The sequence below is a fragment of the Scleropages formosus genome, chromosome 8 (genome assembly GCF_900964775.1).
Source record: "Scleropages formosus chromosome 8, fSclFor1.1, whole genome shotgun sequence".
NCBI classification, from domain to species: Eukaryota; Metazoa; Chordata; class Actinopteri; order Osteoglossiformes; family Osteoglossidae; genus Scleropages; species Scleropages formosus.
In genome coordinates, this window is record NC_041813.1 from 7,277,836 (window position 1) to 7,299,396 (window position 21,561).

Genomic DNA, 21,561 nt, shown 5'->3' on the forward strand with positions numbered 1-21,561 from the left:
ATTATTAAGAGAAATCTACTTAATGAAATCAAGTAAAATTACCAAATTTTACCAAAATTATTTGTGTCCAAAAAAAAAAAAAAAACTGCAACACCTAAAAAAATTGTTCATTCTACTAATTATTTTGAGTTGTCTAACGAATGAATTTAGTAACGTTACTTGGTTGCTTGGGATGAAAAAAACGGGGCAATACAAAAAAAAAAAAGAGTGGGGTTGCACACTTTTGTAAAAAAACAAAAAACAAAAACGAACACACACACAGAAGTGTACTGTAAAAAAAATATGCACCGAAACAATAGTAGAAACGCCTTCTATATAATCCAAATTAAAAAAAGGAAGAAATAAATTAAATAATTAATAAATGAATTTCAAAGAGAAACAGCTGAGATTTCTGTTCCCTGTAAATTGCGATTTCGACCTAAAATTTTAGGCTAAATTACGTTCCTCGGTGGAGGCAGCGAGACACACACACACACACACACACACACACACACACACACACACACACACAGAGACCGCCGCTGTGACACAAACCCTGCGACAGACGAGCCGATCCGCGCGACGCCCTCGCGGACTAACGGCTCGCGCGAGCCGCGCGCACAAAAGCGGGGGCGCAGCAAGACGGCGGGTCTCCGCTGGACTCCGCGGCAAGTTTGCAGGACAAAGGAGGGTCACACTGATTGAGACGCGCGCGGCTGCACTGTCACAGTGACTGTGTGCCCTGCCTCACAGCGAACGGGTAACACTCACCGGGTGGCGCGCGACCTGTTTACCGCAGGACACGCCGGTCGCTTCGCGTAGCGAGGACACCCACTGGAGGGGGGGGGTTGGTGAGGGTAGGGTCGGGGGGTGCTCTTTGTTCATCTGATAGCGCGCGGTTCTGAAACGGACAGCTCCAGCTCCGCGTGAGTCTCCGTCGAGCGGAAGCAGGGCGCGCGGGGACAGACAAGTGCGCGCGCACCGCCTTCCACGCAGCGTTGTGCTCGCGCTCTTTATCGAATCACGTCCTCCGCTGTGAAGCGCGCGGGCGAGCATGCCCAGAGGTCCAAAAAACAAAAGGCCCAACTTAACATAAGAAGGAAAACAGCTTTGGGAAAACTTCTAACAGGTTGATCAGTGAAAGTCGGAGTGTCTGATGACAACAAAGATCAGTGAAGACTAGCGCGTGCTGAATGCCATCTATCTGCTCCGTGAGTCAGGAGGACCAGTGGAGTAGGACACCAATTAACTGTTCCCCCCAGAGAGGAGTAGGTCATCACGGAGAAGAACAGGTCATCATGGAGATGAACAGGTCGACATGGAGATGAACAGGTCATCGTGGAGAGGCACAGGTCATCATGGAGATGAACAGGTCGACATGGAGAAGGAAAGGTCAACATGGAGATGAACAGGTCATCGTGGAGAGGCACAGGTCATCATGGAGAGGAATAGGTGGACATGGAGAAGAAAGGTCAACATGGAGAAGAACAGGTCAACATAGAGATGAACAGGTCATCATGGAGAGGCACAGGTCATCATGGAGAGGAATAGGTCGACATGGAGAAGAAAGGTCATCATGGACAAGAAGAGGTCGACATGGAGAAGAACAGGTCATCATGGAGAGGAACAGGTCGACATGGAGAAGATCAGGTCAACATGGAGATGAACAGGTCATCATAGAGAAGGACAGGTCAACATGGAGATGAACAGGGCATCACTGAGAGGACAGGTCATCATGGAGAGGAACAGGTCGACATGGAGAACAGCTCATCATGGAAAAGAACAGGTCAACATGGAGATGAACAGGTCATCATAGAGAAGGACAGGTCAACATGGAGATGAACAGGGCATCACTGAGAGGACAGGTCATCATGGAGAGGAACAGGTCGACATGGAGAACAGCTCATCATGGAGAGGAACAGGTCGGCATGGAGAAGAACAGGTCAACATGGAGATGAACAGGTCATCATAGAGAAGGACAGGTCGACATGGAGAAAGACAGGTGATCATGGAGAGGCACAGGTCATCGCAAAGAGGTGCAGTGCAGGTTCACAAGGACACCTGGGAGTTTCAAAGCCTCGCAGGCAGTGTGTATCTTTGTAGGGATTTCTACACTAAACTGTTACCCTTATTAACAGAGCACTGCTCAAAATACCTTATACACCACAAATATGTCCATACTCTGCTGAAGAGATGACCATGAGACACTTCGTCTTACTGAGCTTGACTTTTTTTGTTTGAACACAATTTGGAGAACTGCGACGAACCTGCTGGTACAGATGTCCTGAGACACAGCTGGAAGTTCACATACTGCCTTCGGGGATACCAGTGAGACGATCCTGGATTTTAAATGATCTCTCGGTCCCTCAGAGGACAGATGAAAAGCCCGAGGTACCATAACTCCCGGTGGCCCTCGGCAGTACGGTACATTACCGCCCCCCCGAGGGCTGCGGCACTGACTCTGGAAACATCCACCTTCTCCCTCGCTTTGATCTCTCTTTGGCTTCCGTTGGGTTGTCTCTCTTTCTGGAAACAGAACATTTCTCAACAACACTGGAGCAGTCAGTGCGTTGGTTGTACTTCTACGCCGAATGAGAAGTGCACAGCTACGCCCCCAAGTGGTCATGACCGTACATGACCAGCGCTGCACGCAGAGCTGTGAGCGCAGCAGTCTCCCACCTCTCTAAGGACTTAACAACTAATGTGTGGTGCCAGTACTAACGGCAGCGTCATTCACGATATAACCTAAAGACAAGGATACGGGAAGAGCGCTGTGCTCTTTGGAGAAGGCGTAGCTGGCAGCATATTTGGCAGAGCTGTTCCGATCCCACCTCCAGCCGCAGTACCCTTGAGCAGGGCACGTGACCTAAACTGCTCCAGTGAAATTACCCAGCTGTATAAATGGGTAAATAGTTGGAAGGTCCTTCAGAGAAGGGGTGGTGGGGGTGGCTGGGTCCCCCTATCTAGTGACTCTGGGGTTCGAGTCCTGCTTGGGGTGCCTTGTGATGGACTGGCGTCCCGCCCTGGGTGTGTCCCCTTGCGCTCCGGTTCGCTGGGACGAGTGATTTCGGATGGCGTGTGTGCTTTGGAGAAAAGCGTCAGATGAACGTGAAATGGTTTGTTTTGTGTAGCCAAGCTTTACCAGAACAGGTAAGAGAAGATTGATACATCTCTCAAATGGGGTAAAAAAAAAAAAAAAGCAGAAAAGCTTATCCTCCATATGGTAATAAAAAGTAGGGACCTTATCATAGTGCTGCCTTTCCGAGCAGGACAAGAAATCTTATGAAAGCATAGGAAGGAGCAAAGTCATTAGAGAGGAAATTTATTGTAAAGACTGTTTTTTTCTGGGTGAAAGTGTTGTACGGTGGAGATCATGACTGACCTGATTCAGATGTAAAAAAGAAACAAAAACACGACTTTTGTAAGATTTTCACATTCGAAACAGCTTGAGGGCAACAAAGCATCGGTCAGTGCGGGAAAAGGGCCACCTGGTTCAAGCGCCTTTCTTGTGTTTTCTCGTGTCAACAAAATACCTGAGGGGTGAAATCTTGCATAATATTACATCACATTTACATTTATTCACTTAGCAGACGCTTTTCTCCAAAGTGACTTCCAATGGATATTATGTAGCGTTATCAGGCCACACACCTTATTCACCGCGGTGACTTACACTGCTAGATACACCACTTCCATTGGGTCACCCATCCATACATCAGTGGAACGCACACACTCTCTGTCACTAACCCACTATGGGGGAACCTAAACAGCATGTCTTTGGAGTGTGGGAGGAAACCAGAGCACCCGGTCATATACTGTATATACTGTAAGTGCTATAGTCGCCGTGAGTTATATGTAACGCAATGCATGGTAAATAATTTTTCATGCAGTTAATATTATTATAATGTGTTTTGTAGAATTTTAGTGAAGAACTGAACAGTATACAGGGTCACACTCAATGATGTAAGAAGAGAAACACAAGACCCTTCACACCAATTTCTTTTCGGTCTCCTTCTCATGGTACCTCAAGGTTCCATCAATATTTTTCCATGATTGTACATTTCCAGCATCCACATTTTTAAAAAAAAGACGTGTGTTCCCTTGTATCGGAAGCCTTTTCGTTCGGTGAGCACAGATAAGGCCTTCATAATATATACAGATGTCATAATACACACACCACCTGAAACCGCTTGTCCCGTACAGGGTCGCGGGGAACCGGAGCCTAACCCGGCAACAGAGGGCAAAAGGCTGGAGGGGGAGGGGTCACACCCAGGACGGGACGCCCGTCCATCACAAGGTACCCCACGCAGGACTCGAACCCCAGACTCACTGGAGAACAGGACCCAGGCCAACCCACTGCACCCCCTGTGATTTCATAATAATTGTTGATAATATTTTCAGAAAATCCCTTTAACTCTTCTGTTCTAGAGTCAACATGTGGGAATTTACGAATGCGTTCCAACACATGGCTGACATTTTCATAACTTTTGCTGCGATCTTTCATAAATGCAGCGATGTTCCAACAAAGTGGCGAAATAGATGGAGGACGTTGTCGGGGGTGGACCACTTAGACATTGCAGCGACTGCAGGATGTAGACGCCCGTTCCAGGAGCGGCTGGGCTCATCTCTGTGGCCTGCCACCTGCACCACGGTGCCGGCTGGGGCCTGCGATGCAGCGCACATCTCTGCCCGCCCTAGCGACGTCCTGTACCCGAGCCAAGCATCAGCGGCAGCCGTCACTCTCTGCTCCTGCCAAGGACTGCGGTTAATTTTAGCATCCCATGTGCTGCCCTCATTAACAGACCACTCATTCCATGACAGAGCACCAAGATGGACCAGAAGCATCCTGTCTCCAGATCCAGGTGGACTGCAGAGGTCTTCATGACTTGGGGAAAGTGTTGTGGTGACCAGAGTGACAAGTAATGCTAATGGAGGAGGAGCAATTTTTCTCACCTTGTACCCATCCTCTTGCATAATTTTCAAGGGTCTTAAGGTTCTGAAGCGGGGATGTCCTTGCTGAACTAATTCATCTCCGGCATGCTAAGCCACGTGACGTAGATGATCCGCGAGAAGCACGTTTGTCTGACGGCATATCAGGACCGTGTGGTTTCGGAATGGTTTCAAGGGGACGAAAGAAGTGTCACCTTACTGCTCAGGACTCGTCTCATGAACTTGAACAGAAAGCCTAGACTTTCACCTAATACCAGAACAATGTGGATGAGTATACTCTCTGTGGGAAACCATCACACACATACACACACACATCATCTGAAACCACTAGTCCCATACAGGGTCAGAGGGAGCTGGAGCCTAACCCAGCAACATAGGGCATAAGGCTGGAGGGGGAAGGGACACACCCAGGACAGGATGCCAGTCCATCACAAGGCACCCCAGATGGGACTAGAACCCCAAACCCAACCAAGAGCAGGACCCGGTCAAACCCACTGCACCACCACAACCCCTACAGGAAACTATCATCAGTTTTTAATCACAGATCTTTTACCAGTCCAACCAGTTCACCTGGTTCCAGCACTGTGCCTTTGACCTTTAGTCATAGAACCTCTGCTAACCCAAAGTCTCAAAATACTCTCAGGAAATTGTGTGGTCTCTCTCTACCGAGCTCTACCAACTGCACCACCGTGGCGTCCTTTAATTATTATGAAACCAGACGCTTTTGTCCAAAGCGACATACATCTCAGCGAAAGTACAATTTATGCATTAGATTAAGAGAAGGAGACATGGCTGCAGACATGAAAGTCTCAAGTAAACCTAATTTGTTACCTTCCACTTGCTGCACTGAAGTTCATCGTTCGAGCAGGTGCATAAAACACGGGATAGACAAATCCCGATGCCCTCCCACCAATTTTTTTTTTTAATATTATAAGATACACAAACAAGCAAATGCAATGCCGGAGTAGCGGCTGAATAAAGGCTTTATCTGGTGATGCTCGTGAAGTTACGATGCGTGAACAATTACGCCGTAAATGAGCTGGAGAGATCTTGGGCGAAATGGATCCGGAAAAGGTGAGTTTTCAGACCCTTCTTGAACGTAGGCAGAGTTTCAGCAGTTCTGAGTGACAGGGGAAGGTCATTCCACCACAACGGAGCCAGAACCGAGAACCTCCGTGCTTTACTTTTCGTGCGTGGGACCACCAAGCGAGCAGAAGTAGACGAGCAAAGGGGTCTAGTTGGGGCGTAGCGGATGATCAAGTCTTGTAAACAGCTGGGAGCAGTTCTATTGATGCATTTGTAGACAATAACCGGGGTCTTGAATTTGATCCGGGCAGCTATAGGAAGCAAGTGCAGAGAAACGAGTAGAGGAGAAACGTGGGAACGCTTAATAAAAGGCTTTACATTAATCCAGGATGAGGATGAATAAACTGAATGAGTAACTGATAATAAAAGGTGAATAACAGTGAAGGTTATGAAAACTGTCATGCTCAATTTATCATTTCAGCCAGAAGATGGGAGCATTTCATCAACCTCGGATAAACTCTACAACCTGAAGGCTGTTGAAGTTGTTCACCTTTATTTTCACACTATCCTTGTGAAGAGGTGAAGCCAATTTAGTGGAAAAAAAAAAAAACATTTTATTCATTTGAACAAAACAGTTATTTTAATTCTTTCGCCACATTTAAACACGTTCAGCTTTTCATTTTGGAAGAAACTGCAATACAATTAATTCAGTTCAGTTACGTGCAATCCAATAAATAATATTCAACATTTTATGATGAAGACGTCTGAAAAGTAAGAGCTGATTTCTCAGAGAGCTTTCACAAGTCATTCTTACATTTACATTTATTCATTTCGCAGATGCTCTTCTCCAAAGCGATGCACATCTCAGGGAACAGTACGAGAAGTGCTTTACATGTGTAGAAGGAGAGATCTGGATGCAGACACACGATTCTTGAGTACAGTCGATTTGTCACGTTAATACAGCATAAACCGGTATACACTACACAAGTAGTTCCAAGAAGGCTTTTCTATTATTAAAGAAATTATTAAAAATTACGAAACATAAACATAAGTGGCTGTCCAGAGGGGCGGCGCTCTTGGCCGGGTCCCGCTTCCTGGTGGGTCTGGGGTTCGAGTCCTGCTTGTGATTGACCGGTGTCCCGTCCTGGGTGCGTCCCCTCCCTCTCCAGCCTTATGCCCTGTGTTGCCAGGTTAGGCTCTGGCTCCCTGCGACCCCGGATGGGACAAGCGGTTCAGATGATGTGATGCGTACTTGCTTCCGTTGCCGATGCTCACCGAGGCCCCCGAAATACTCAGCCTGACTTCTCATGTGCTCCGGTCCTGCCTTGCTTTGCTTTGCTTTCTTCAGTGTAATTCCTTGCTCTGTGTAGGAGCTTGAAAACCAAGTTGGCGACTTTGTGTTGTTGATGCGACTCCCTGCCCCACAGGAACAAGTCATTTGTGTTCTGCGGACAGCACTTCATGAGGAGCGGGCCAAAGCTAGAGCTCGAAAGACCCCTCGTGCTGTGGTCCCTAAGCTTGGCAACGTTCAGGTGAGCAGGGTCATTTGAAGCACATTAATTTCCATTCGTGGCATCTACATCTAGTGGTGTCCTTCACAACATGCATTTGTGTCACTGTGCTGTCAGCCAACATTTAAACCTGAACTGTATCTTCTCCTATTTGGGCTTCCCAGACATGCTAAGGTTTTTGTAAATGTGTTCTTTCGGTTGTGAAATATAGGTTTCCTCAACATGATGCCAAATTATGTATTTTAGGAAGTAGGCAGCTACAGCATTATGGCTGTAAGGGCATCTCGATAGGGTTTTTCGTGAAAACATTTGAAAGCTTCGAGTTTACACGCACACACTTTCTGAACCGCTTGTCCCATACGGGGTCGCGGGGAACCGGAGCCTAACCCGGCAACTCAGGGCGTAAGGCTGGAGGGGGAGGGGACACACCCAGGACAGGACGCCAGTCCATCACAAGGCACCCCAAGCGGGACTTGAACCCCAGACCCACCGGAGAGCAGGACCCAGGCAAACCCAGTATGCCACCGCACCCCCTGCTTTGAGGTTACATGATTATTAATTTAAAGAGGTCTTCTCCAAAGTGACAAATTTAGACTGACAATTGCCAAACCTCGACTGTATTGTCCTTTTGCTGGTACGCATTACTCAACTGTCTAGAGAAGCGACTTAAATGGCAAATAAATAGATATTCATGTTATATATAGTGGTTACAGCTATTGCATTTAACCCAAAAGTGACAAGTTTAAATTTCACCTCCAGCTGTAATACCTTTGAGCAAGGTACTCACCCTAAAGTACTCCAGTAAAAATTGCCCAGCTGTATAAATAAGTAAATAATTGTAGGTATCTTAACATTACAAGTCGCTTTGGAGAAAAGCATCAGCTAAATGAATAAATGTATTGATTGCAGATTCAGTTCCAGTACAAGCATAGACTGAAAAATTCACTTGCGTGCATAAAACGAACCTATGGCTTGTTCCCAGCCATGATCTAGAACTTTCCGTGCTTCTGAAGCTCAATACTTTTGAATGTGTATGTGGTTTGTCATGATCTTGATCGCTCAACTTTTGCTTTCTTCTGGTAGTACAACTAATTAGCATACATATTTACAATTACATTTGGTTTCAAATAATTCTCTTGAATTGCTGTATATCCTCAACACCAGAGGCTTCAAGCAGTCTGTCTATGACCAGAGCTTCTACAGTGGACCCATCAGCAAATTCTGGGCTTATGCATTTGTCCTGAGCAAGGCACCAGAGCTGGGTACAGTGTGTTCACATGTTTTGGAGGGGGTGGAAAATTGTGAAAGTGAGCATTGAGCATCTGTCATGGGCGGCTGAGAGAACCGGGACGGCAGGACCCAAGTGCGGAGTCGTTCATTTGGATTCAGGGGATCAAGCAAGTTCTTGGTGTCGGGGACAGGTGAATGGTCGGTCGATCGGCGGTCGGGGTCAGAGCAGGGATCCATGGGTGCGGTCAGAAGAAGCAGCGAAGAGTCGGTCGATTGGCGGTTGGCGTTGAAATGAAGATCCGTGGACGTGGTCAGGAAACAAGGCGAAGGGACGAAAACCGGAGGACGAGAACTGAGAAGAAGAGATGCGTATGCGCTGGACATCATGAAGGAAGTGCGGTTGTCTCTGACGAGATTCCGCAAAGGTATGGGAGCTGAGGAGGGATTTTTAAAGGATGAGCAGTAAGTCAGGTGTTGGACCAGAGTCAGGTGCTGTCGGTTGAGTTGCGGGCGTGGACGTGACAGCAGCCCTGTGATTAAGTGGCAGTTGAACCATTCTTGTACAGAGTATAAGACTGATCTGAGCAATGACAGCATCTGTATTATTAAATGTAATTTCTCACATGACAGCTGGTGTTCTGGCCTTGAAAATAAGCAAATCATAGTCTTCCCACACCTTGTGAAGGTAATTCAATCCTGATAAACCCATAAGTTTTACCCTTATCAAATGTTGGTACATTAGTTTCCATGGTAACTTTTCAAGTGTTCCTGAGCCACAAAATTGACAACTAAATTGGATCAAATGAACACAATTGCTTGTTAAAATAAGGCAGACTTCATTCTTTACTCTGTAATCCTGTATAGCCATGTACGTTCTGCTCTCTTGTAGCATTATGCACTAGTCCGGAGATGTTCATGTCTCACGAACCGGTGACCGTTTCCCATCAAGTATGAATGTATGCAAATCTTCCGTTGCTCTGCTGCATAAATGTGAGTAATTGTCAGCAGTTTAGTATATTTTGCACTCTAACATTGGACAAAGATTTGAGCTAAACCCTCTTTAAAAAGTGTACATTGATTTGGCAAAGAATTTCCTAAATTAATGCGAAAAGGTCAAAGTGGGAATTTTCTACACTTCGTTTTAGAAGTCTGCCAGAAATGTACCACTCCTCAACTGGAGTGATCGACCCTTGGGGAGCAAAGCACGTTCTGACCAGTGGCTGTCCATTTCAACAGGTGACACGGTGGTCATTCTACTGCGCAAGCAGCGGCTCCTCTTCTTGCACCGGTAGCACCATATCAGTCGTGCTCTACTCCTGGTCCTCCTACAAGGACCAAGTGGCGGGTGGTGGCTGGTTCATGACCATGAACTACCTAGTTCATGCACATCTACTACGCCATGCGAGCTGCTGGTATGCATGTACCTCCTCTATGTGCTGTGGTCATCACAACTGCCCAGATCTTGCAGATGGCCATGGGTTTGGCTGTTAGTGGGCTTGCGTATTGTTGGATCCAGGATGGTTGCCCTTCCTATCTGGATAACATTGTGTTGGTCTTCCTGATGTACCTCACCTACCTGCTCCTCTTCTCCTTGTTTTTTTTACCAGTCGTACCTCAAGGGCTCAGGCGACCAAACGTCAAACGTTGACTAGTCCGCAATTGGCCTCAGGGCTGGTTTGCTGACGGGGTTGTGCAACCTATATTAGAACCTATCTTATATTTTCAATTTGTTGCTTACTGAATACCTGCCAAGACACACTGCATTTTTTTCTTAAAGAAACCAAAGGTATTTTAATAAAGTAATAGTGAAAAGTGCAAGGAGGTTGCAGTGGCACAGGGGGTTGGACCAAGTCCTGCTCTCTGGTGGCTCTGGGGCTTGAGTCCCACTTGAGGTGCCCTGCAATGGACTGGCATCCTGTCCTGGGTGTGTCCCCTCCACCTGCAGCCCTTCGCCCTGTGTCGCCGGGTTAGGCTCTGGCTCCCCGTGACTCCATAGGGAGCAAGTGGTTCAGACAGTGTGAGTAAAGTACGAATAGATTACAAAATGGATAAAATTGTTATGGACTCAACATTGCACATGTAAACAAGTATAAGGCAGAAAAACTTAATGTATCAAATTTTTATTTGGGATGAGATGAGAGGAACTGGTATTGGCAATTTGAATGAAAGGCCAATTTGTGCCCATGATGGGGTCTAACAGCTGATCAGTTTAACACCTTGGTGTCAAAATGCTTGAGACCATGTCAAATGATTTTTCACAGGGCTCTCTGAACAAATTAGTTTTACACAAGTTTAAGAAATCATTTAGAGGGTCTTGCCTAGCTTCCGCTTAATACTTAAAGCTGTCTACATTTACATTTATTGACTTAGCAGATGCTTTTCTCCAAAGTGACTTCCAATGAACTCTATGTAGTGTTATAAGCCCACACACCTTATTCACCGCGGTGACACACTGCTAGATACACGACTTACACTGGGTCACTCATCCATACATCAGTGGAACATACTTTCTCTGTCATTCACACACTATAGGGGAACCTGAACAGCATGTCTTTGGAGTGTGGGAGGAAACCCACACAAGCACAGAGAGAACACGCAAACTCCAAGCAGACCGAGCAGGGATCGAACCCACGTTCTTTCGCAGTACCTGGTTTTGCATTAGTGTAGTCTTGGATGTAAACGTACTAATGGTAATATGAAACTTTGTATTTAATATCACGTGGACTTCTATGGGATACAAAACTCATTCTCACTTTTGAACCAACCAGCGTTCCACTTTAAATGGTGTTTAATGTTGGCAACCGTAAAAAGTTAAGGATGGAGCAAGTGAGTGAGGTGGCTGCTTGCTGTTAAGATACAGGGTACCTTTCAACCAGGTCAAATATACACATGTGCAATGTAGCACGGCAGCTTAATGGTTACATCTGCTACCTTTCCTACGAAGGTCACAGGTTCGAATCCCAGCTGTAGTACTCTTGGGCAAGGTACCTGAATGATGTAGTAGAGCAGTAAGTTTTATTTGAAGCCCTTTGTACCACTACCTATACATTGCATTTTGACACGCGCCTAGGTGAGAATCCTCTTCACCCATGTTTTGCACAGAAAATCGCAGGATCTACTTTCAATACACAGATGGAGGGGGAATCGTGTTGAAGCACATTGCATTTTATTTTTAATGTAGAGGCTGCAATCATGCATGTGATTTCAAATTAATCAATATTTTAGAAACTCCTGTTAATTTATTATATATGTACTGGGACTAATTGTATACGTACTGGGCCTTGCTGTGAGATGTGTAACCTTCCAACTGAAGAATGAGCACCCAGAGCATCCAGAAGTGGATAGTGTGAGGAACTAAATGCAAATCGATTGCAAAGTGTTGACAAATTCAACCATTACATTGCCTTATGTTAATGGTATATTATGTAATTGTCCAACCGCTATGTATGTTCCTGTAATTGTGTGGTAGAGCTTTACCGTGTTCACTACACATTCCTTGTGATGAGCTAATTAGCATGGCACAAAATAGTGACCCGGCTTAAGTATTAAACATGATTTCATAAATATGCAGAGGTGCAAAATGCTGTTTTTGTGCCAGGTGACCATAATGCAGTAATACCTCGCCCTGCATCGTTAATTGGTTCCAAAGGGTGCGACTTAAGTCGAAAAACGACGGAAAACGAAATTACCCCTAAAAAACCGATTTAGACCCCCTACAAACCCCTAATAAGCATTCCCCTTACGTGTATTACGCTTAAATTAATGCTGAAGTAAAGAAAAAACAAATAATGCGGCGGAACTCAATGTTATCGGCGCCGAACGGCAGGTAAATGAGACAATTTTTTTATTTTTAACCTTTTAATTGATTTTATAGACTGCAATATATTTTAACATTTATTTTTATTTGATTTTACACTTTTTTAATTGTTTAACATTTTTTTTAATATTTTCGGCTGCCCGACGTAAAGTCGCATCAGTCGAATTAAGACGAATTGTATTTTTCCATATACATTTAACAAAAAACCGACGTAAAGTCAAAATCGACGCAACACGAAACGACGTAGGGAGAGCCCTTACTGCATGTTCAATCTTGTGCTTTCAGTGGCCTTAACTATTGTTAAATAAAATCGTTCTATTGTTAAATAAAATCGTTCCATTTGTTCATTTAGCAGATGCTTTTCTCCAAAGCGACATCCATCCCCTAGAAAACACAATTTGTGCTTGTGCAGTTATTTGCTTTGGAACGTATGCTGTTGTAGATGTTCTCAGGTAGTCCTGCATAAACGGTGAGAATGATCACAGTAAGGAACGCTATGTTACTTACACCATATGGTCCTAGGATGTTCCACACTACTCCAACCCTGACTTAACAAGCAGATAGTGATAACAAGAGACATTTGGACTCGATGGATTTAAAATGTGAAACTTTGAATTGAATAAGATTCCCTATAACCTAAGGAACTCAACAGCTAAACTTCAGCATTTTAAAAAAAAAAAAATACAACCTGCTACTGCTCAAATTCCTTTCCTTCATTATCAACGTAGAATGAAATCCTACAAGCCAAAAAACATTAAAGTCATAACTTGATGGCTATAATCTTACCTTATCTAATGCCATGAAAACATTTGCAAGTTCTCCTCTGACCTACACCTACCACAATGACTTTCAATGTACCACACATATGGACAGTAAAATCACAGTACAAACTGATACGACAAGGATATCAAACACTCGTTGCTTTTGTCACCAGCTTTAGCTCCATTTAACATACAGACTAAATTGTAATAATCAGCATGGGATATACAAAATATGTAATTTGGCAAACGGGAAGATATTACAGCAAATGTAAACCTTGACTTAGGTTAAGCACAGTGTGCAGATCAACATCTACAGCAGAGACTGAAGAGAAGCAAGGAAGGTCCAGGGCCTTGACTCACTACTGTGTAGGTGGAGGCCCTGCCGGAAGCTTCTGGCCCATCTCGTACCAACTCTTCCACACAAGCAAGCTCTTGCTCTTGCCCATGGCCACAGCAAAGCGGGGTAATTTCAGACCACTAAACTGGCCCACCCCATCATCCCGCCCCATAGCCAGCAACATTGTCACACTCCCTGTGAGGGAAGCCAAAAAGAACAAAGGATTTTTGCACACGAACTGTTAAATTCCATCTTTTGTCCCATCAACCTGGGCAAAACTGCTATTGAGGTATTAAATGACAATTGCACGACGTTCCAGTGCACAATTGCTTTGAGCAAATAGATATAATTCAGACTGCTAAACAAAGTGGAAATGGCTGAACTTTCCATCTGAAGAGCTCTGCAGCTGTGGCTAGGAAATCTAAAGTGAGTTAAAGGAAGCGGTGCGAGTCACCTGTCTTATAGGAGGTCAGAGGCTTCCCGGTCAGGCTGTTGATGATGTTGGCGACAGCGACACCCGCATGCAAGCCAGCGTGATACGCCAACTTGGGCTCATTGAGATTGGCGCAATCTCCTACAGCGTAAATGTTATCGTGACCCACCACCTGAAGGTGCTCGTTAACCTTGAGGGCTCCGTTCTCCACCAGACACTCACCTGCGGAACACACACATACACACCCACAGGCCTACAATCACTGGTCCTAGTGAGATCAGAATGCCCTGCCAATCTCCATCCAAGACAGCAAGCCCAGATATTTAAAAAAAATTAAAGAAATAAAAACCAGCAAAACATGGTGTTAACTTTCACAATGTAGGGTAAAGAACAACTGACCTATAGTTCAATGTACAATCGGTTTTTTTCCCCTTCTATTTCAGCCTTTCTGTGTGGTGGAATTATTCTCTACGTAGCTGATGCCTTTGTTAAAATTGAAAATGTTGGGTTGATATGGTGGGCAAGTGTCAAGAGTGCAATACAAGGGCCTATAAATTCATACAATCTGATGACATTCCAGTATGAAATATTGTTGAGGATCATAGAGAATAATCGGTGGTCTTCGTAGCTCGGGTAGATGGTTGAGGTGTTCGGTTGTTCGCCGAGCTTGGCATTTAGGTTGCTAACGTTTCGTCGCCGGTCGAGGTGACATCAGTGCACAAGGTGTACGAAACAACTTGTGCACTGATGTCACCTCGACCGACGACGGAACGTTTGCAACCTAAATGCCAAGCTCGGCGAACAACCGAACGCCTCATGAAATACCGTGCTGCAGCTCACGTCAGCCAACAACTTTATAAAGATCATGCAAAAATTAATAATTCAAATTATTGTAACCGGAGTTAAAAACACGCTAAGACTTTCAGAAGTCTGAGTAACGCAGTAGAGATGTCTACAATTTTTCACGATGACGCACAGTCTCATGCAAAAACCCCTCATAGACGCTTTTAACCGAACGCTATCTTGCGGGGAAATGATCCATCACAGGAAACCTGAATATTCGTTATGGTACACTGCATTATCTTCTCACTTCGTTCTCTCACACAAACGGCCACACAAAAGTAGACTCACCCAGTGAAGATACATAGGCAGCAGAGTTGATGCGGTTTCCAGTACAGCAGATGACTAAGTCAGTCAAGATCTTTTCTCCCTTGTCCGTTTGGACAGTCATGTTCTTCTGGGTAACGTTGAACTGCAGCTCAGAAAGATTTGACACTTTCTGTCCTAAATTTGGAATATACAGGGGAAAAACATGGTGTTCATAACCGAATAAGATATATGATCGACTGACTGGGGATTTAACTCTTCTGGATTCGACCGCGTCGTGTAGGACACCGGTTCCAACGTTTCGCTTCCCTTGTTGGAAGCATCATCAGGGAGCTGCCACCTCTCGTGAAGGCTAGATGTGAACTGGAGTGTTCGACGAGGGTGGGTGTATTTATGGGCGGGATAGGGGTCGGAGGTCGTAGCGGGTGGTCCTGATAGGTGGCGCCCCCGTCGTGTTTTCCGCTCGCACTGTATCTTTCGTGTTACAGGTCGGCTCGTTGGACGGAGCTTCAACGAGAGGCAGCCTTGTGGGCTTGGCGCGAAGACTCGAAATGAGAGGTGTCCAGGTTCTTGATAGCTTGAAGCCCTCCTCCCGATTGAAGTTGTTGGGGTGCTTCTCAATCTCGACCGCCTCTCTTACTACGCGGCTCCTGTATCCGGGAACAGGTGCAAGCACTGTGGTCTCCTCAAAGTGGATCTCATGACCGGTCTGCAGTGAGTGTTCAACTGCTGCCGAGTTGATGTTGTTGTTTCTTGTCGCTCTTATGTGTTCTTAGAGCCGTGTTGAGATAAGTTGACCTGTCTGCCCGACCACCTGCTACGACCTCCAACCTCAATCCCGCCCGTAAACACACCCACCCTCATCGAACACTCCAGTTCACATCTAGCCTTCACGAGACGTGGAAGCTCCCCGAAGATGCTTCCAACAAGGGAAGCGAAACGTCGGAACCAGTCTCCTACACGACGTGGTCGAATCCAGAAGAGTTAAATCCCCAGTCAGTTGACACCAGCTTCGGAAGCCTACGAGTTTTGATAAGATATACGATATTTGGCGACAGCCGGCCGGTATTTGTTTTATTTAAGAAAAGGCCAGTTGGTCAAAATACAATCGATACAGTTCATCATAACACAGGGTATTACTGGGACTAACAGTGATATTAATATTAGCAGAACTGTCACATCCTACCCACATAAGAGAAGTTTGATATTCTACATGATTGTATTTATGATCAGTCTCTTAGGAACATCTCCCGAGGAAGTAAGAAGCTCCAACACAGCCCCTAAGATGCCCCATTGGGGCAAATTACCTAGCAATAGCTCCACTCTTTTTTCCAGCAGCACCTCCTGAGCCTGTTTCCTGACACTGGGCAGCAGCTCCGGGTCAGCCAAGGTCACGTGCGAGTGGATCAGAACAACCTGAGGATACATCCCACCCATTGGTATAGATTAGCGGTAAGTAGGTACTGCGTCATGATGCCGATGCCTTAGATCGCCATCAACTGTGGGCGAGAGCCACACCAGCAGTCAAACTTACCTTTTTCTCAGGATATTCCGTCTTAACCTCTGCAGCCATTTCCACCCCCGTAGATCCTCCCCCGATCACAAGCACCGAATCGGCTTGCTGAACCTGGCGAGATACAGTCGAAACAAATCACCCGAATAAGCCCGTTGCCAGACAGTGGTATTCCAGTCAAAACCGTCACCGCAATTCCCTCGAATCGACATAACAAGTCACGTATTGAGCATTGTAAATCCTCGCTCTAGTTCAATTTTAAATGTTAGAAGTCCTCCGAATCCACGCACCAGCTCTCAACTTACGGTGCTGAGAACAGCAACTGCGATCACGGCAAAACTCACCTCCTTCACAATGTCTTCGTACTTCTGAATAGCCGCCCGATATGACGACTCTGTGTTGGCCTTCCCAGGGAAAGGTCCATCGCTGCCGGTGCACAGGATGAGGTGAGTGTAATGAACTTCCTGTTAAGAAGAGAGAAAAGGGAGAAAAAAAAAAAAAAAAAAAATTCACTGTTTGTTACCTTACATCATAACAGACAATTATTTACCTATTTATACAGTAGGGTAATTTTTTTTACTGGAGGTATTTAGAGTATGTACTTGGCTCAAGTGTACTACAATTGAGGGTGTGGCTTGAACCTGCAACCTTTGGAACCAAAGGCAGCAGGTCTAACCACTACAATACCAGCTCCTCAGTCCTGCTTTATGTTTGTAGTGGCCAGGAGAAACCTGCTTGGCTCTTCAAAAACAGCGTTTTATGTCTTTACCTGTCCTCCTTCGAGCATGACGGTTTTGGCGGCAGGGTCCAGCCTGACCACACGCCCCTGACGGAAGCTCTCCCCAAATGTCTCAGCGTAAGGGATGAATGTCTGTTGCGCAAACCCTGTAGCAACCGCCACAGATATGAAGAATTTGTCATTACAACATAACGGTCAGCTCTCAGTTTTTAAAAAAAAAAAAAAAAAAAAAAAAAGTGGGGGGGGGGGCAGCACAGGGGCACAGTGAGTAGCGCTGATGTCTCACAGTGCCTGGGTGGAACGAGAGGACATGGGTTTGATCCCCGCTCAATCTGTGTGGAGTTTACATGTTCTCCCCGTGTCTGTGTGGGCTTCCTCCGGGTGCTCTGGTTTCCTCTCACACTCCAAAGACACTCTGTTCAGGTTCAGCTGTAGCGTGTGACTGTCACAGAGAGAGTGTGTTTCACTGACGTACGGGTGAGTGACCCACTATAAGTAGTGTATCTAGCAGTGTAAGTCACCCTGGTGAATAAGGTGTGTGGGCTCAACACTACATAGAGTTCACCGGAAGTCACTTTTCTCTAAAGTGTCTGTCTGCTAAGTGAATAAATGTAAAAGTAAAAAAAAAGGGGGCAAAAAAGCAGTTTTGGAATGTGACATCACCCAGTGTCTTTTTTTGGTGGAAATTTAAGAGTCTGCTGGAATGAGAGCGGACGCCAGGGGGTGCCGCGCTGCACACCCACCGCTCTGGACAGATGCGCGCAGCGCCGCCACGTTGTGGTGGAAGGCATCGCGCACGTCGATGAGGGTGAAGGGGATCCCTTTGGACTGGAGCTGCCGTCCCGCCGCGATGCCGCCGAACCCTCCGCCGACGATCACTACGTGGACCTCGCCTTGGATTTCGATAGAGACCTGACCGCCCATCTTTCTGTGACACATCGACAGAGGCAAAACAACTTACCCCACAGCGACTACACCAAATCTCACTGAACACTTCAGAATGTACCAAATTAAACATGCAATATTCTATCGCTAAGGAGATCGCAGTAGTTAAAATACATCTTAATATCTGAGGCTATTAACGATATCCTGTATATTAGGTGGAATACGTTCATAAACATGCTGTAGAAACGCTTGTAACGATGACTAAGCATTTTACAAATCATTGCGGGAACGTGACAATGCAGTTGACACCTGTAGAGATTCTAACAAACGCGGAATTTTCAGAGTCGACCAGCGACTTAAGTTAAGGTCAACAGAACATTCAACAAGTGGATAAGTAACAAATCAGATCGCTTTCATGTTAACCTTCTCTTTAATTTGCCTGTTAGTGTTACCGTAATTTCGGTAGCAAAGCCGCACGTAAAGTCTTACTTACCAGTGTGAGAAATTAAAGGGCTCCAAACAGGCTTAGTTTTCCGTACAAACAGCCCGTTTAGTGTCCGTCGTAGAGATGTGACTCAGCAACGAAACTGAACGACGCTTCCTTGACGACTTCCAGCGTTGCTATTCAAACGAGTTTGGTAATGAGCGCATTCCGAGACAGTCACACTTAAATAGTATATCTGTAACGCGCAGCATAGTTGTGTTTCACCAGCGTGACCAGCGCAACCGCTTGAGCGACACTTTGAACCCGGCCTTCGCGGCCCTCTGCTGGACTCTGGAGCCAATCAGTAGAAACACTTAAAATACACCGCCCGAGGGCTTCTGGGGCATAACCGGAACATTTTATATGACAGTCCTTAGAACTGGGGAAGCGCAGTGGAGCAGTGGGTTGGACCAGGTCCTGCTCTCAGGTGGGTTTGAGGTTCGAGTTCCGCTTGAGGTGCCTTGCGATGGACTGGCGTCCCGTCCTGGGTGTGTCCCCTCCCCCTCCAGCCTTACGCCCTGAGTTGCCGGGTTAGGCTCTGGTTCCCTGCGACCCCATATGTGACAAGCGGTTCAGAAAGTGTGTGTGTGTGTATGTATATGTATACTTAGAACTGGGGGGGTGCAGTGGAGCGTGAGTGGGTTGGACCGGGTCCTGCTTTCTGGTGGTTCGAGTCAATTTATTAAATTCATCTTGTTAGGATGAGGCAGGATAAGACTTTTTTAATCCCTGCAGGGAAATTTACACAATTCGTACAGACAGGATTTCACTACATCAAAGACGTTTTCTTGCTCGGGTTCAACTTTTCATCCACCTTCAGAAACGGCTTAACCGGTACAGAGCTGCACGGGTGCGGATCAAACCCTGGGAAACAGACCGCAGGCTTGGGATACCTTCTCGAAGGGATTGCTAGCAAACAGGGTAATCGCGCACAAAATTATACATCAATGGAACTTTTTTAGGTCTCTTTAAACACATCTGTTTCGACTGTGGAAGTAACCCCCTCATGCACACGGTAAGAGTATGCAAAATTCCACAGATAAAGCTGGATTCAAACTCATATTTGAATGCACAACTCACGACGGTAGTCTATTTATGCTCTAAATATAGGGGATGACTATAATTTATCAGAGAAAGGTGAAGGCTGATTTCCATCTTCTCCTCGTACAATAGGACATGGTCGTGGAAGCCACACATCCGTTCTCTAATAATTCAGTTTCACTTTCTAATCATATAGAGGTCGAAAGTTTTTAATGAAACTTTTTTCCTTCATAAAAATGACAGGTGTACCCTGGTATACAAACTCTCGGTTCACAGATTTTTGGTATAATAGCCCTAGAAAAGTTATACCTGTGCTCCCGGTATCAGGTACTTTTTTTCCAGTGTTTGGGGTAGACTTTTCCCCGATGATATAGAGGTCATAAGTCAGTGAGATGCAGACATTTCAACAGTGTATGATAACCTCTTCTTAATTTTGCATTGCTTTTTTCTTATTTTATTACAGTTTTGAGAAATGTTTTCCTCTTGGGTGGCATGGTAACACAGTGAGCAGCGCTGCTGTCTCACGGTGCCTGGGTGGGGCAAGAGGACGTGGGTTCCATCCCCACTCAGTCTGCGTGGAGTTTGTATGTTCTGCCTATGTCTGCGTGGGTTTACCCCAGATGCTCTGGTTTCCTCCCACAGTCCAAAGGCATGCTAGTCAGGTTCACCCACAGTGCATGAATGACAGAGGGAGCGTGTTCCACTGATGGATAAATGAGTGACCCAGTGTAAGTAGTGTATCTAGCAGTGTAAGTCACCGCGGTGAATAAGGTGTGTGGGCTGATAAACACTACACAGAGTTCACCGGAAGTCGCTTTGGAGAAAAGTGTCTGCTAAATGTAAATTTTTTTTAAATGTTTTTTTTGTTCATGTACCTCTCTAAATTTAAGAAAGGCCAACTCACCTTGACCTCCAAAACTCATCTGTTTCTCACTCACTTCTCCCCTGATCTAGTAAATGCTCAATCACTGTGTATGTGTTTGTTTTCTAATTTTTAATAATTTAACAATTGAAAAGCCTACATGCAGCTACTCATGTAATATATACCAGTGTATGCTGTGGTACGTGACACATTGACTGTATTCAAGAATCACGTGTTTGCATCCAAATCTCTCCTTCTGTACATGTAATGAACTTTTTTATTCTTCTCCGAGATATATTTCGCTTTGGAGAAAAGCATTAAATGAATACATGTAAATGTACCCCTATGTGTCTAAGTGTACTTATGGTACAGTAATTAAGTAAAACATAGTTTTCTGCCCTAATTTTGTCACTGTTAATTGCTTTTTTTTTATTGTTTAATATCTTATCCTAATGTTTTGATTACTATTTCTTGAGACTGTTCTTAAGAGTACGGAGGGTGTTTATGGAGATATTTGGGCATGTCTGTAAGGTCCAGGAACGCATCATTTTTTTCCCCCAACTAGAATAATGAAAAATGACCTCCCAGTTTACAGATTCTTCAGTAAGAAATCAGGTCCGTATAACGGGGGATACCTGAACTTAATTTACATACCCAACAATTAAGAATTATAGTAGACATTAATTATACTTGCATTATATCTTGTAATGGATTACAAATAAATTTAGCTATTTTTTTTCTTCACGTTAAACATCAATTTACCACACTCCTTAGAAACCTACTAAATCAAGTAACATTTTAACTGAAATGTATTTTCATTGTTTCTAATTAAGAGTTAAATCATACTTTGAGCCTTCAGCTTTAACAGTTCCTTTACACATGCGCGGTG

General features: G+C 45.2%; 1 protein-coding gene and 1 pseudogene across 2 annotated transcripts; one reads left to right on the forward strand and one right to left on the reverse strand.

Annotated features, from left to right (window-relative positions):
- Positions 1 to 1,536: 1,536 nt before the first annotated feature.
- On the forward strand, positions 1,537 to 10,385 carry LOC108942663 (elongation of very long chain fatty acids protein 6-like; annotated as a pseudogene).
- A 1,457-nt stretch (positions 10,386 to 11,842) lies between these two features.
- aifm2 (AIF family member 2) lies at positions 11,843 to 19,164 on the reverse strand. Of its 2 annotated transcripts, none has more exons than XM_018766019.1 (9): positions 18,779 to 19,164; positions 18,144 to 18,328; positions 17,431 to 17,546; positions 17,006 to 17,125; positions 16,683 to 16,775; positions 16,456 to 16,564; positions 15,173 to 15,325; positions 14,063 to 14,263; positions 11,843 to 13,803 (listed from the first exon to the last, which is right to left on the reverse strand). In XM_018766019.1, exons 2-9 carry the CDS (start codon positions 18,322 to 18,324, stop codon positions 13,631 to 13,633), a joined length of 1,146 nt encoding a protein of 381 aa, XP_018621535.1. In that variant the 5' UTR covers positions 18,325 to 18,328; positions 18,779 to 19,164; the 3' UTR covers positions 11,843 to 13,630. The 2 variants fall into 2 exon arrangements, with proteins under 2 accessions (XP_018621535.1, XP_018621536.1); XM_018766020.1 differs by lacking the exon at positions 18,779 to 19,164 and adding an exon at positions 18,595 to 18,726.
- Between the last annotated feature and the right edge of the window lie 2,397 nt (positions 19,165 to 21,561).

Excerpts from the sequence above, each read along its gene's own strand:
- aifm2 (XM_018766019.1), bottom strand. The coding sequence starts at position 18,324 with ATGGGCGGTCAGGTCTCTATCGAAATCCAAGGCGAGGTCCACGTAGTG. Across the intron at positions 15,326-16,455 it reads AAGAGTGGAGCTATTGCTAG|GACAGAAAGTGTCAAATCTT; the intron begins GTAATTTGCCCC and ends TTCCAAATTTAG. Across the intron at positions 13,804-14,062 it reads TCTGACCTCCTATAAGACAG|GGAGTGTGACAATGTTGCTG; the intron begins GTGACTCGCACC and ends CTTCCCTCACAG.